General features: G+C 38.9%; 2 protein-coding genes across 4 annotated transcripts in view; one reads left to right on the top strand and one right to left on the bottom strand.

Moving 5' to 3' along the window:
- Positions 1 to 16,180, top strand: part of LOC128208053 (cancer-related nucleoside-triphosphatase-like) — a 30,401-nt gene that overhangs the window by 10,501 nt on the left and 3,720 nt on the right. The gene's annotated exons all lie outside the window — the stretch shown is intronic.
- Positions 175 to 15,718, bottom strand: LOC128208054 (lipoxygenase homology domain-containing protein 1-like). Of its 3 annotated transcripts, none has more exons than XR_008256835.1 (9): positions 15,525 to 15,718; positions 9,842 to 10,059; positions 9,023 to 9,279; positions 8,691 to 8,795; positions 7,280 to 7,462; positions 5,081 to 5,160; positions 4,597 to 4,660; positions 2,024 to 2,151; positions 175 to 1,267 (listed from the first exon to the last, which is right to left on the bottom strand). XR_008256835.1 is itself a non-coding variant. In XM_052911366.1 (3 exons), the coding sequence occupies exons 2-3, from the start codon at positions 9,960 to 9,962 to the stop codon at positions 9,017 to 9,019; spliced, it is 384 nt and encodes a 127-aa protein (XP_052767326.1). In that variant the 5' UTR covers positions 9,963 to 10,059; positions 15,525 to 15,715; the 3' UTR covers positions 8,825 to 9,016. The 3 variants fall into 3 exon arrangements, 1 of the variants encoding a protein (XP_052767326.1); XR_008256834.1 differs by having other exon boundaries at positions 8,663 to 8,795; positions 15,525 to 15,717; XM_052911366.1 differs by lacking the exons at positions 175 to 1,267; positions 2,024 to 2,151; positions 4,597 to 4,660; ... (1 more) ...; positions 7,280 to 7,462; positions 8,691 to 8,795 and having other exon boundaries at positions 8,825 to 9,279; positions 15,525 to 15,715.

Below are 16,180 nucleotides of genomic sequence, written 5' to 3'. Positions count from 1 at the left end.
GTTCATGGGTCCGTACTTATACGTTTTTAATGTGGTGAAATGGTGTACACCTTAACTCCAAGTAGGGAGGCTAAATGTTTCCCTAATATTGCTCTTTTTGGTGACAACCAAGAAGCAATCATGAACCTTAAATCTTATGCAAATGGCCAAGTGATGAAATACAATTGCAAATAGTACAACGTTATATCATTTTATTGGTTTTATACATAATATTTATACAATCAGGTATCAAGTTATAACATATATGATAGACTGTGAATGGCAACACGAGACTGAGGAAGATAGAGGGAGAAAAAAAGATGAACGAATAGAAATAGATATAACAGACACACTAAGGACAACAGAGGAATAGAACATACACCTCCAGTTAGAGAGGTAGAAGAAGCATGCATAAGCACAGGCAAAGAAACACGAAGAGAAATATAGCGGTAGAACAAGCATGTACACACACCGATTTAGAGTGAGATCACGCACGCACATGTGCTTATATACACACCCACTCACACACAGATAAAAGGAGGCAGATAACATACAAAGGAATAAAAGGTAGACGAAGCACACACACACACACACACACACACACACACACACACACTGTTATGGTAAACAGTAAAAGTACCTGTTTCCTTGTTTGCCTTCTTGTTTGCCTTTAACTTCAATTAATTGAGGCAGATAACATACAAAGGAATAAAAGGTAGACGAAGCACACACACACACACACACACACACACACACACACACACACACACACACACACACACACACACTGTTATGGTAAACAGTAAAAGTACCTGTTTCCTTGTTTGCCTTCTTGTTTGCCTTTAACTTCAATTAATTCAATTCATATGGTAAACAATTATGCATGGTGTTTATTATCATATAAACCATGCAAACATGCAACAACGAATGGACGATTTAAGAAAAAATCAAATTTCATGCCGAAAAATAGGTAATATATGTCAATGAGCAAAGACAAAATAAATACATTTTTGATATGTAAGAAACTGATTTCCTTAGCATCGATAAATGTAAAATGATTTCACTGCTAATAATGCACAAATGATCATTCCTTTAATATTTTTGGTGCCCGGCAAGCATGAGGTTTGGCGCTATTAACTGGTTTAAATCCTCCTTGAGTTTCACTCTCCGTTAAAAAGGGAAATTACGACATTAATCATGAAATGGATTCACTTTGGTATGTCCTTTCGATAGCCCTGAAACTCCTTATGAATGATGACCTCAATCTCCTCCTTAGTGCACCTCACACCTGTTGGACATAAAATATGTAGATTAAATAAGAATTTAGACTTTCAGAACATAACAGTTATAATTAATAATATTCAATAACAATCATATCTTTACTTTATAACTTTTGCATTTTCATTTCCTACAAAATCTTATAGAAAAAAATTAACCAAATAAAACTTTCTTAGTATCACACTATTTTTAAAGACCAAGGAATACACAGACCAAAACAGTTATTTCCACATACTAATTTCAGTGTATGGATTAAAAAGTTTTGGCGAAACATGCATGGATCACTGTTAGATTAGATTTCAATGCAATACATGATGTGCCGAGATATTTACATAAATTGAATTGGAAAATATTTGAGGTGGTACGCAAACTTTAACATAAATTCTAAGTAGAAAAATGGGCATAATTTTGTCAAAATGCTTGATGGGGTTACCCCCTCATGTGTACAGGTTGGGGGCATGATGGTGAACAAGTGTGCAAAGTTTCAAAGCCATATGTCAATGGACTTTGAAAATATTTGAGGTGGTACGCAAACTTTAACATAAGTGGTTACGCCAACGCTTGGGTGACTAGGATAGCTCTCCTTATTCTTCGAATAGTCGAGCTAAAAATAGGATACTAATAAGACACATATATTTGCCTTAGAAGGATCAGATAGCATTTATCCTAATAATTTTAGAACTAAAAACTCTTACACAAAGGATAACAAAAGCCAAATCTACACATAAATGTTATCAAATTCAGTAAGCCAAATCAACAAATGTACCTGTTCATCATCATCAATAGGACCAAATCCACTATGTTGTATGGCTCTCTTGGCTCTCTGTGACAGCCCAGTGAAGATAGTGTAAAGATTGCTTGCCTGTTTGCCTTGCATATAATCAGTAGGTTGGCCTGAAATGAATAATATGAGATTACTCTATTGTAAAAATTATTTGAAAAGACCTGACAGAGGCCCATGCTAGGATGCTTCAGACTTGAAGATCCATCAAGCAGTTAATAAGATCAAGTTGTTTAAAGGTTTTTCTATTTTTTGCTCTGGTGACCCCTAAAAGGGGGCAAACAAAACCATTTGAACAAAGTTGAGAGAGGACCATGTAAGGATGCTACATATCAAGTATGGAGTCATTCTGACCTTTACTTTCAGAGGAAAAGATGTTTAAGTGACAAGACAATGTAAAAACAAATGACCCCTGAGCAAGGCCAATTTGACCCCGGGACAATAATTTGAATACCTTTGGTGTAGGTCCACTAGGTAACACTATATACCAAATATGAAAGCTCTAAGTCTTATATTTTGGAGAAGAGGATTTTGAAAGTTTTATTATATAAGACTATAAAAAAATATTGAAAACCTAAGCCTATGAACACGGGGCGTGGCCAATTTTGACCCCAGGGCTAAAGTTTGAACAATCTTAATAGTGGTCCGATAAACAATGCTTCATACCAAATATCTAAGGCCTTCGCATTTTGGTTTCGGAGAAGAAGATTTTATAAGTTTTCATCATATACATATATAAGGAAACCCATGACCGCGCGGGTGGGGCCATTTTTTGACCCCAGGGCCAAAGATTGAACAATATTGGTACAAGTCAACTATATGATATATCATGCCAAATATCTAAGCTCTTGTCACTACTTGATTTTACTTGTGTATCTATATATTTGTTATTAATTGTTGTATGTGGCCCATATTGAAAATTGGTATGTGTACTAAATATGTTATCCAGTTTAAATTAAGACGTTACTTGTCTTTGTGAGTTCGGAGAAGATTTTTTAAGTTTTCACTATAACACATATAGAGAAAACCCATAAGCCCCGGGGTGTGGCCAATTTTGACCCCAGGGCCATAATTTGAACAAACTTTGTAGAGGTCCACTAGACGACGAATCATGCCAAATATCTAAGCTCTAAGCCACGTAAGTTCAGAGGAGATGATTTTTGAAGTTTTCACTATAAACATATAGAGAAAACCCATGACCCCCGAAGGGGGTGGGGCCAATTTTGACCCCAAGGCCATAATTTGAACAATCTTTGTAGGGGTCCACTAGACGATGAATCATGCCAAATATCTAAGCTCTAGTCCAAGTAAGTTCAGAGGAGAAGATTTTTGAAGTTTTAACTATAAACATATCAAGTATACCCATGACCCCCCAGGGCGGGTCCAATTTTGACCCCAAGGCCATAATTTGAACAATCTTTGTAGAGGTCCACTTGACGATGAATCATGCCAAATATCTAAGCTCTAGTCCAAGTAAGTTCAAAGGAGAAGATTTTTGAAGTTTTCACTATAAACATATAGAGAATACCCTAACCCCCCGGGGCGGGGCCAATTTTGACCCCAAGGCCATAATTTGAACAATCTTTGTAGAGGTCCTCTAGACGATGAATCATGCCAAATATCTAAGCTCTAGTCCAAGTAAGTTCAGAGGAGAAGATTTTTGAAGTTTTATAAACTATAAACATATCAAGTATACCCATGACCCCCCGGGGCGGGGCCAATTTTGACCCCAAGGCCATAATTTGAAAAATCTTGGTAGAGGTCCACTAGACGATGAATCATGCCAAATATCTAAGCTCTAGTCCGAGTAAGTTCAAAGGAGAAGATTTTTGAAGTTTTCACTACAAACATATAGAGAAAACCCATGACCCCCCGGGGCGGGGCCAATTTTGACCCCAAGGCCATAATTTGAACAATCTTTGTAAAGGTCCACTAGACGATGAATCATGCCAAATATCTAAGCTCTAGTCCAAGTAAGTTCAGAGGAGAAGATTTTTGAAGTTTTAACTATAAACATATAGAGCATACCCATGACACCCCGGGGCGGGGCCAATTTTGACCACAGGGCCATAATTTGAACAAACTTTGTAGAGGTTCACTAGACGATGAATCATGACAAATATCTAAGCTCTAGGCCAAGTAAGTTCAGAGGAGAAGATTTTTTAAGTTTTCACTATAAACATATAGAGAAAATCCATGACCCCCCGGGGCGGGGCCAATTTTGACCCAAGGGCCATAATTTGAACAATCTTGGTAGAGGACCATTTGGTGATCCTACCTACCATATATCAACGGCCTAAGCCTTGTGGTTTGGGAGAAGAAGATTTTTAAAGTTTTTCCTTTCCATTGTCATGGCAATCAGAGTTCTGCATGGAATTCAATTCTTTGAACAATTTTCAAAGGGGACCACCCAAGGAACATTCCTGTGAAGTTTGGATGAAATTGGCTAAGCGGTTTATGAGGAGATGTTGTTTAAAGTAAAAGTTTACGGACGGACGCCGGACAAATTGTGATCACAAAAGCTCACCTTGTCACTATGTGACAAAAAATTACATTACCTTGACTTCCTTAGACATCAAGAACTGCACTAGGCTTTCATTCTTTTCTTTCATGTTTTGCAACCTACAAGGTAGATATTAAATTGCATTAACCAACCAAAAACAAATACAGTTTGAGGCAAACCATGTTATTCACTGTTTATCATCCAAATATTTTTATCATTTTTTATAAAAAATATTTTTTATTACCATGGCACCTTACATTTTGTGCCTGAATCAAGACCATTTCCACAAACTTAAGATTAAAGAACCTTCCAGAAGTAATAATACACTTGTTTTAGGGTTTACAAAACACAAATTGAACATTTTACTTACAATTTGTGTTAACAGCATCCAAAGAATTGGCCTCATAAAAATATAATTTCATTATCTCTATAGAGCCATCTTCGTTAACTTCCAGAATATGTTTGGAGTTCTTGCACAATCCGGATTTTTTTATGTGAAACTTAATATAATTCATCAATAAAGGCTTATCTTTTTTTACCTTTCTTTGAAAGCACATCCTTTGGTGTTTTTTGTCTTGAATTCCCTTTCTCTGGTGTTTCTCCATGATGCTCTCTTGATCTTAAAAGTATCAAAGGTCAAAATCATACGGGTCTAAACTCTGACACAAGAATTTGATGGTATATCATAACAAAAGTATTTTTGTACTTGGCACATTTAGATGTGTTCTCACCCATAGGATTAATGTACACCAAACAATTTGCATTTGACCATAACTCTTGGGGCCTAAAACATAATCTCTTAAAAGGTCTCTGGAAAAATCTTCATATATATATATATATAAACTAAGTTTGGTCGCAAAATGTCGACCCTTACTTAAGTTATTTAATACTAACCATTTTTCTATAAATAGTAACTTTGACCTTGACCTTGATCAGGGGCCTCAAACGCAATCCCATGAAAGGTCTCCATAAACTCTTCCTATATACCAAGTTTGGTGACTAGATGCCAAACCTAGCTAAAATTATTCGATACATAAGGTGACTTTGACGCTGCCCTCCCACTAGCCTGCCCGAACAATGACACAAGTCATTTTAATAAATAGTTTTCCCTTTGTCAAAACCTGGTTAAGAATATGAAAATGTGCAACAGAAAAAAAAAAAAAATCAACCAAGGGCCATAATTTGTAATCAAGGTTAAAATGTAGTTAGGTAACCTTGTTGTAATATGGTCATCAATAATTCTGTGACGTATTTAGTCAAGTGAATGAAGGGTATAGAAGTTTTTTTTATTAAAATCCCAACTTGCCCTACTTGAACCTGCCCTAAAACTTTAACCTAAGTTCCTTAAGGGGCCATAACTTGTATTAAAGATAATATGGAGTTATGTAACCTTATTGTGTAATAATCCCGAACAACTGTTGAAGTATTAACAAGCATTTTCAGTGAAAAGATATCCCCCCGCCAATGATGGCTTGTTTGTGCTTGATGGCTTGTTTGTGCTTGAAGGTTAAAAAAAATCTCAAAAAGAATAAGATAAGCACATTGGTTTTACTGAGAAACGGCTGCAAACAATGATTTTTTAATAAATCAAGGGCAATAACTCTAAGGAAAATTGACCAATCCAAAACAAAAATAGACAGGCATCATCACAGTATGTTGGTTCTTATTTATTCGAAGTGTCATGAAATTCTACCAGCTGGTTGCATAGAAAAGGCTGCAACATGGATCTTTTAATAAATCAAGGGCAAATAACTCATATAGAAATTACACAATCCAAAATATAAATAAACAGGCATCATCGCAGTATGTTGGTTCATATTTATTTCAAGATTCAAGAATTTCTACCAACTAGTTACTGCGAAATGGCTGTAAATGAGTTTTTCAAAAAATCAAGGGCAATAACTCCAAGTACAATTGACCAATCCAAAAAAAAATGAACAGGCATCATCCCAGTATAGTAATTCATATTTATTTTAAGTTTCATGAAATTCTGCCAGCTAGTGACTGAGAAATGGCTGTGAATGTGCATTTTTCAAAAAATCAAGGGCAATAACTCCAAGGACAATTGACCAATCAATTTTTTTTTTTGACGGGCATCATTCCAGTATAGTGGTTCATATTTATTTTAAGTTTCATGAAATTATACCGGCTAGTTACTGAGAAAACGCAGGTGACGGACGGACGGAAGGAAGGACGGACGAAAGGAAAGACGGACGGACGGACGGAAGGATGGACGGACAACGCCATTTCAATATCCCCCTCCCTATTTCATAGGCGGGGGATAATTAAGTCAATTGAATGAAGGATAAAGAAGTTATTAATAAATATCCCAACCTGCCCTAAAACTAAAACCTAAGTTCCATAGTCAATCAGGGGCCATAATATGTATAAATGATAATATGGAGTTATCTAACCTCATTATGTGATGGCCTTGAACAATTTTGTAAAGTATTAAATGAATTGAATGATGGGTATTGAAGTTTTAAATGAAAATCCCAACTTGCCCTTATACTTTAACCAGACGCCGACGTGAGTAGTAAAGTCCTCCTTATTCTTCGAATAGTCGAGCTAAACTTGGACAGGATAAACACTTCATGTTTGTCATCTTGAATACTGCTTAAATCTTATCAGACCAACCTAGCTCAAGGAATCCACCAATAAAGTGATGTACATAGCACTTTCTCACATTAATTACTTTATTTTCAAAAAGGAATATTAAACTATACATTTGTAGTTACCTGATCAAGACTGCCGAAGGTCACTTCATTTTCATTTTTTCCCAACTTTTAGAAATGGCTCCAGTGAGGTACCCTCCCTCAAGCCAATATCTACATCTACACCAATCAGATTGAGTATAAAAATTTGCACTGTCCACTCCAGCATCCAACTTCCTGTTGTCACAGCAACCACATAGCGTAACACTGAAAATCATGGTTTAAATTTCAGAATCAAAATTATGATCCCATCACAGGCTGATAACAACTATACGCCAAATGGCGACATGTGAAAGAAACTTTGACACAGATATTTCTCTTCAATGCAATTGCATTACAGAATAACATGGAGTTGAAAAATACATGTGACCTGTGGCACTACGCCTCAGCATGTTTTTTTGAAAATCCAATAATGCATGGTAAAGTTACAGCCCTGATATGGATCAGTCTAAACCAGTCCCATCAACAGTACTCATTTTGACATTTAAGTTGTAAGTGTGACTTTAATCTTTAATGAACAGACCTTGGTCTTTTGTGTAACACACCACCTCATCATGGTGTACCTTCATGGCAAGTTGTTTGAAAATCCTATCCTATGGTCAAGATACAGCCCAGACAAGGATCATTTCAACCTTTGACCTCTAATCATGACCTTGACCTTTGACATACAGACCTGCTTCTTGTGCGCGAAACACACCACCTCACCATGGTGGACCTTCATGGCAAGTTTTTAGAAAATCCTATAATGCACAGTCAAGAAACAGCTGGGACAAATTCAGTCTGCATTTACCTACGGACACACATGCATGCACGCAAAAACACGGAACCCCCATTGTGATAACTATGTCTCACTCACCGCAAACAGGCTTGTCAACAAATGCCTGTTTACTAACACTTAAGATTTGTTTGAGCATTTATACTGTATAAACGCAGTAGAGGACACAAGCTAACTCCAAAAAATCAAATGAATTCTTTCTTGATACAAAGCAATTAACATTAATACCAGTACTTAATACCCAACATTATGTGGGAAGTTTAAAGCTGCACTCTCACAGATTGAACATTTTGACAACTTTTTTATTTTTTGTCTTGGAATGAGCCACTTTTTTTGCGAAAATGCATGGAAACCAGTTATACAAGACTCCTGACAAAAAAATAGATCGCAGATTTTCATATTAAGTTCAAAAATTGATGTTTTGTGCATTTTTCTTAAACCGTTAGTAACGCTTTAAGCCATGAAACAGAAATATTAAAGTCTGATTTGATCTTCAACATTCTTTTATCATTGGTATGCAGATATTTATGCAAAGATTTGCTCTTTCCAAGACAATAAAATAAAAAAGTTGTAAAAACGGTACATCTGTGAGAGTGCAGCTTTAATTAAGTACAAGGAATATTTATATGGACCTGGCAGGCTAGGGGTGCCTTTACGTACTGCTGGTAGTCCTCTACAGATTGAACCATCAACTTTGTCAAGGGCAAGCCAGTGGTCGACGAAGTACATAAGCTTATCACTGCTATCCTCATCATACATTCACACCTAAGTACAAAGACAAAGTGCAAGACAGAGAATTAATAGAAAGGCTAAATAACAATCTCAGATGTCATGTATTATTTACAGAACAGATATAGAACTATGGCCCATTATAGGATTTTAGGGCGATGTATGTTAGTACAAATCACGATTCTCATAATGATCATTATACTTAGCTTCTAGTGGCTTAAGTTAATCAAAAGGAATGCACAATAAAATCAGCAATATCATACATAATCAAGCCTCCAGTCAGGTTTAGAGCCAGAGTTGTCACATTCTAGTCGGATCTTGGTTACTCGGCAAACCTGCCCGGTGCTGATATGGAACTCAGACTTGGCCCTGGAAGTGAATGCCAGAGTCCCAGGTTCTAAAGATGAGAGGAGGAGGGCTGCAGTGTGGCCACTGGTGCCATACATGGTGATTTGAACCTTCCCTGTGGTGGCCGTCCTTTTACCCTCGCTAGTCTTCACAGTCACTGTACATGAGCAACCTAATTTAGGATTAATAAAACAACTGTTGAATGGCTAGTGAATAAATTCTTCTTTCACAATCATGCTGGGGGTGCCTGATTTACTTTTAATCAAAAGGTGGTGATCTACCTCAAACTTTCAGTTTTGTTTTGTTTTTGGTAACTTTCAGTTGAAATGGTTTTTGAAATAAAAGTTTATAAAGTGTGAACTGGATTTTTTCTTTTCCTTTGTTGATGGTTGTTTTTTGTGTTAATGACATCTGAATGTTATTACTTTTATTCACTTAAACATTATTTTTTAATTCCATCAAAGCATCACAAAATTTTCGAAGAACAGTACACTACAAAATTAAACAACGTTTCTTACACAAGAACAGCGCATAATCTTTATAAACAACATTTTGAGTCTAGTAAGTACTGATCATTCTAAACAATGTATGTACCAAATAGTTTAAGCCAAGTACATACCAATGATTCTCAACAAAGTGTGTACCAATCATTCTGAGGAGAGGTCTATAAATAATTCACAGCCAAGTACATTCTGAGCCAAGTATGTACTAATCATTCTCAGCCAAGTACTTACCAATCATTCTCAGCATCGTCTCCATGTGGCAGTTATCGTTGTGCGAGTCCAGCCAGGGGCCGCACTGGAACACGTGCCTTATGTGTGACTTGTCCTCGCTCCTTTCTGTGACAACAACCATCTCCACAAAGAAGCCAGCCCTGTGTCCCCTACCATCATGACACAATGAGAGTTGCTCCAGAGTCTCAAGATCCACAACTTCAAACAAATGTGTCCAACTGCAAAATGAGTAATAGCAAAAGCTTGTTAACATTTAACTTTAACTAGAGTGTGGTCTTGTGTTGTGGAGAAAATCAAAGTACAATGAAACCTACATGTCCGGCTTAGTGAGCACTAACCAAACATAAAGTGACTGGTTGTCACCCTAGTCAACACATCAGGGACATACTAGGCCAGAGAGGAATACATAGTGACCTCCGGATATTGGTTGTCACACTAATCAACACATTAGGGACATACTAGTTCAGAGCTGGATACATAGTGACCTCCGGATACTGGTTGTCGCCCTAGTAGACACATTATAGGGACATACTAGGCCAGAGAGGAATACATAGTGACCTCCGGATACTGGTTGTCACCCTAGTCAACACATTAGGGACATACTAGGCCAGAGAGGAAGAATGACCTCCGGATACTGGTTGTCGCCAAATGAAACACATAATAATTGTCGCCCTAGTAGACACATTATAGGGACAAACTAGGACAGAGCTGAATACATAGTGACCTCTGGATACTGGTTGTCGCCCTAGTAGACACATACTAAGTCAGAGATGACTACATAGTGACCTCCGGATACTGGTTGTCGCCCTAGTAGACACATTAAAGGGACATACTAGGTAAGAGATGAATATATAGTGACTCCGGATACTGGTTGTCGCCCTAGTAGACACATTATAGGGACATACTAGGTTAGAGATGGATACATAGTGACCTCCGGATACCGGTTGTCGCCCTAGTCGACACATTATAGGGACATACTAGGTAAGAGATGGATACATAGTGACCTCCGGATACTGGTTGTCGCCCTAGTAGACATATTATAGGGACATACTAGGTAAGAGATGGATACATAGTGACCTCCGAATACCAGTTGTCGCCCTAGTAGACATATTATAGGGACATACTCGGTAAGAGATGGATACATAGTGACCTCCGGATACCGGTTGTCGCCCTAGTAGACATATTATAGGGACATACACATGTACTAGGTAAGAGATGGATACATAGTGACCTCCGGATAACGGTTGTCGCCCTAGTAGACACATTATAGGGACATACTAGGTAAGAGATGGATACATAGTGACCTCCTGATACGGGTTGTCGCCCTAGTAGACACATTATAGGGACAAACTAGGACAGAGCTGGATACATAGTGACCTCCTGATACCGGTTGTCCCCCTAGTAGACACATTATAGGGACAAACTAGGACAGAGCTGGATACATAGTGACCTCCGGATACTGGTTGTCGCCCTAGTAGACACATTATAGGGACAAACTAGGACAGAGCTGGATAAATAGTGACCTCCGGATACTGGTTGTCGCCCTAGTAGACACATTATAGGGACAAACTAGGACAGAGCTGGATAAATAGTGACCTCCGGATACTGGTTGTCGCCCTAGTAGACACATAATAGGGACATACTAGGACAGAGCTGGATAAATAGTGACCTCCGGATACTGGTTGTCGCCTTAGTAGACACATTATAGGGACATACTAGGTAAAAGATGGATACATAGTGACCTCCGGATACTGGTTGTCGTCCTAGTAGACACATTAAAGGGACATACTAGGTAAGAGATGAATACATATTGACCTCCGGATACTGGTTGTCCCCCTAGAAGACACATTATAGGTACATACTAGGTCAGGGATGAATACATAGTGACCTCCGGATACTGGTTGTCGCCCTAGTAGACATATTATAGGGACATACTAGGTAAGAGATGAATACATAGTGACCTCCGGATACTGGTTGTAGCCCTAGTAGACACATACTAGGTCAGAGATGAATACATAGTGACCTCCGGATACTGGTTGTCGCCCTCGTAGACTCATTATAGGTCAGAGATGAATACATAGTGACCTCCGGATACTGGTTGTCGCTCTAGTAGACACATTATAGGGACAAAATAGGTCAGAGCCGGATAGATAGTGACCTCCGGATACTGGTTGTCGCCCTAGTAGACACATTATAGGGGCATACTAGGAAAGAGATGAATATATGGTGACCTCCGGTTACTGGTTGTCGCCCTAGTAGACATTTTTTAGGGACATACTAGGTCAGAGCTGGATACATAGTGACCTCCGGATACTGGTTGTCGCCCTAGTAGACACATTATAGGGACATACTAGGTAAGAGATGAATACATGGTGACCTCCGGATACTGGTTGTCGCCCTAGTCGACATATTTTAGGGACATACTAGGTCAGAGCTGGATAAATAGTGACCACCGGATACTGGTTGTCGCCCTAGTAGACACATTAAAGGGACATACTAGGTAAGAGATGAATATATAGTGACTCCGGATACTGGTTGTTGCCCTAGTAGACACATTAAAGGGACATACTAGGTAAGAGATGAATATATAGTGACCACAGGATACTGGTTGTCGCCCTAGTAGACACATTAAAGGGACAAACTAGGTAAGAGATGAATATATAGTGACTCCGGATACTGGTTGTCGCCCTAGTAGACACATTATAGGGACATACTAGGTCAGAGCTGGATACATAGTGACCTCCGGTTACTGGTTGTCGCCCTAGTAGACATATTATAGGGAAATACTAGGACAGAGCCGGATACATAGTGACCTCCGGATACTGGTTGTCGCCCTAGTAGATATATACTAGGTCAGAGCTGAATAAAGTGACCTCTGGATACCGGTTGTTGCCCTAGTATACACATTATAGGGACAAACTAGGTCAGAGCCGGATAGATAGTGACCTCCGGATACTGGTTGTCGCCCTAGTAGACACATTATAGGGACATACTAGGTCAGAGCTGGATACATAGTGACCTCCGGATACTGGTTGTCGCCCTAGTAGACACATTATAGGGACATACTAGGTCAGAGCTGGATACATAGTGACCTCCGGATACTGGTTGTTGCCCTAGTAGACATATTATAGGGACATACTAGGTAAGAGATGAATACATAGTGACCTCCGGATACTGGTTGTCGCTCTAGTAGACACATACTAGGTCAGAGATGAATACATAGTGACCTCCGGATACTGGTTGTCGTCCTAGTAGACTCATAATAAGTCAGAGATGAATACATAGTGACCTCCAGATACTGGTTGTCGCCCTAGTAGACACATACTAGGTCAGAAATGAATACATAGTGGCCTCCGGATACTGGTTGTCGCCCTAGTAGATATATTTTGGTGACATACTAGGTCAGAGCTGGATAAATAGTGACCTCCGGATACTGGTTGTCGTCCTAGTAAACACATTATAGGGACAAACTAGGTCAGAAATGAATACATAGTGATCTCCGGATACTGGTTGTCGCCCTAGTAGACATATTATAGGGACATACTAGGTAAGAGATGAATACATAGTGACCTCCAGATACTGGTTGTCGCCCTAATAGACACATTATAGGGACATACTAGGTAAGAGATGAATACATAGTGACCTACAGATAATGGTTGTCGCCCTAGTAGACATATTATAGGGACATACTAGGACAGAGCCGGATACATAGTGACCTCCGGATACTGGTTGTCGCCCTAGTAGACATATACTAGGTCAGAGCTGAATACTTAGTGACCTCTGGATACCGGTTGTCGCCCTAGTAGACACATTATAGGGACAAACTAGGTCAGAGCCGGATAGATAGTGACCTCCTGATACTGGTTGTCGCCCTAGTAGACACATTATAGGGACATACTAGGTCAGAGCTGGATACATAGTGACCTCCAGATACTGGTTGTCGCCCTAGTAGACACATTATAGGGACAAACTAGGTCAGAGCCGGATTCATAGTGACCTCCGGATACTGGTTGTCGCCCTAGTCGACACATTATAGGGGCATACTAGGTAAGAGATGAATATATAGTGACCTCTGGATACTGGTTGTCACCCTAGCAGACACATAATAGGGACAAACTAGGTCAATTATAGTGATATACTAGGTCAGAGCCGGATAGATAGTGACCTCCGGATACTGGTTGTCGCCCTAGTAGACACATTATAGGAACATACTAGGCCAAAGCTGGATACATAGTGACCTCCGGATACTGGTTGTCGCACGAGTAGACACATTATAGGGACATACTAGGTAAGAGATGAATACATAGTGATCTCCGGATACTGGTTGTCGCCCTAGTAGACATATTATAGGGACATACTAGGTAAGAGATGAATACATAGTGACCTCCGGATACTGGTTGTCGCCCTAATAGACACATTATAGGGACATACTAGGTAAGAGATGAATACATAGTGACCTCCGGATACCGGTTGTCGCCCTAGTATACATATTATAGGGAAATACTAGGACAGAGCCGGATACATAGTGACCTCCGGATACTGGTTGTCGCCCTAGTAGACATATACTAGATCAGAGTTGAATACTTAGTGACCTCTGGATACCGGTTGTCGCCCTAGTAGACACATTATAGGGACAAACTAGGTCAGAGCCGGATAGATAGTGACCTCCTGATACTGGTTGTCGCCCTAGTAGACTCATTATAGGGACATATTAGGTCAGAGCTGGATACATAGTGACCTCCGGATACTGGTTTTCGCCCTAGTAGACACATTATAGGGACAAACTAGGTCAGAGCCGGATTCATAGTTACCTCCGGATACTGGTTGTCGCCCTAGTAGACACATTATAGGGGCATACTAGGTAAGAGATGAATATATAGTGACCTCCGGATGCTGGTTGTCACCCTAGCAGACACATAATAGGGACAAACTAGGTCAATTATAGTGATATACTAGGTCAGAGCTGGATAAATAGTGACCTCCGGATACTGGTTGTCACCCTAGTAGACTCATTATAGGGACATACTAGCTCAGAGATGAATACATAGTGAACTCCAGATAATGGTTGTCGCCCCAGTCAACACATTATAGAGACAAACTAGGACAGAGCTGGATACATAGTGACCTCCGGATACTGGTTGTCGCCTAAGGAGACACATAATAGGGAGATACTTTGTCAATGTTGACTACAAAGTGACTTCTGGATACTGGTTGTCGCCCTAGTTGACACATTATAGGGACATACTAGGTCAGGGTGAATACATAGTGACCTCTGGCTACCAGACACATAATAGGGACATGTATACGAGGCAATATAGAATCAAGAATTTGCGCAAGCCTGGATGACATTTTACAAGTGCAGGGCTTGATGGCTTATGTTAATTAACAACTGCAGGGCTTGCAGGCTTTTGTTTATTTCAACCACTTGTTGTCCTAGCAAACGCATAATAGGAACACACTAGAACTGTGCGATCTAGACCTGAGCTCTACATATAGTGACCTTCTACAATATTTCTATACACTATTACAGAGATAATAAGTTAATATTAGTTTGCCATGAATTGTCAAAATAATGAATTTAGATGATAATTAATATTAATAATAAGTATTAAATAAAGCGCTCGACGACATGCTTTACTGTTTACATAATACCTCGAATTTATATTACAATGTAATTTAATACCTGGTTATTCAAATCTACTATCTTTGGCATTGACAAAGGAAGACGTTTTCGATTATTTCTAATCGAAATTTAGTTCGTTGGCATATTTAATCGGTAGACCATAGTCCATACGCCATAAAAACATTATTCTCATTAGTCGATTTGGTAGCCATTTTGATTTTGTGACGTTTGCACACGTCACACAAACAACTGCCCTTGACTCCGCCTCCTCCAGATACTGGATGTCGTTTAGCATTAACCCCTGAAATGGCTTAGGTTTACATGCCTCATTAATTATTCATGCTAACAAGATTTTTCTAGCCAAATCTCACAGTACAGATCAAGGTATAGCAGGGTATTGGGGTATGCATTACATTATTTGCTTGGCGTTTTTTATGAATTCAATTGGCAATTTATTTACAATAAATAATTTATTCATTGAGTATGCCAGGTGAGTATGATAAAATCATGGAAAGTTTTTAGTTTTAACATCTGTATATAAATTGTGTTCAATCAAAAAATGAAACTGGTCTTCTAGTGCATTACAATGTGTACAACATCAGTATTATTCCAAGTATTTCCAGTTAACAACTACATGGTAAGTTTGCAACTTCATGTTAAGTCAGAAGTACAGAATTACACTGTAACAGTTATATACTGTATCTCTTCATGTTTTT

Source organism: Mya arenaria, chromosome 11 (assembly GCF_026914265.1).
Source record: "Mya arenaria isolate MELC-2E11 chromosome 11, ASM2691426v1".
NCBI classification, from domain to species: domain Eukaryota; kingdom Metazoa; phylum Mollusca; class Bivalvia; order Myida; family Myidae; genus Mya; species Mya arenaria.
Note: the sequence above shows the minus strand (reverse complement) of the source record. Positions and strands in the feature narration are given on the sequence as shown.

Coding starts and splice junctions, on each gene's coding strand:
- LOC128208054 (XM_052911366.1), bottom strand. CDS start 9,962: ATGGTTGTTGTCACAGAAAGGAGCGAGGACAAGTCACACATAAGGCAC. Junction 9,280..9,841: donor GACGATGCTGAGAATGATTG/GTAAGTACTTGG, acceptor ATCCTAAATTAG/GTTGCTCATGTACAGTGACT.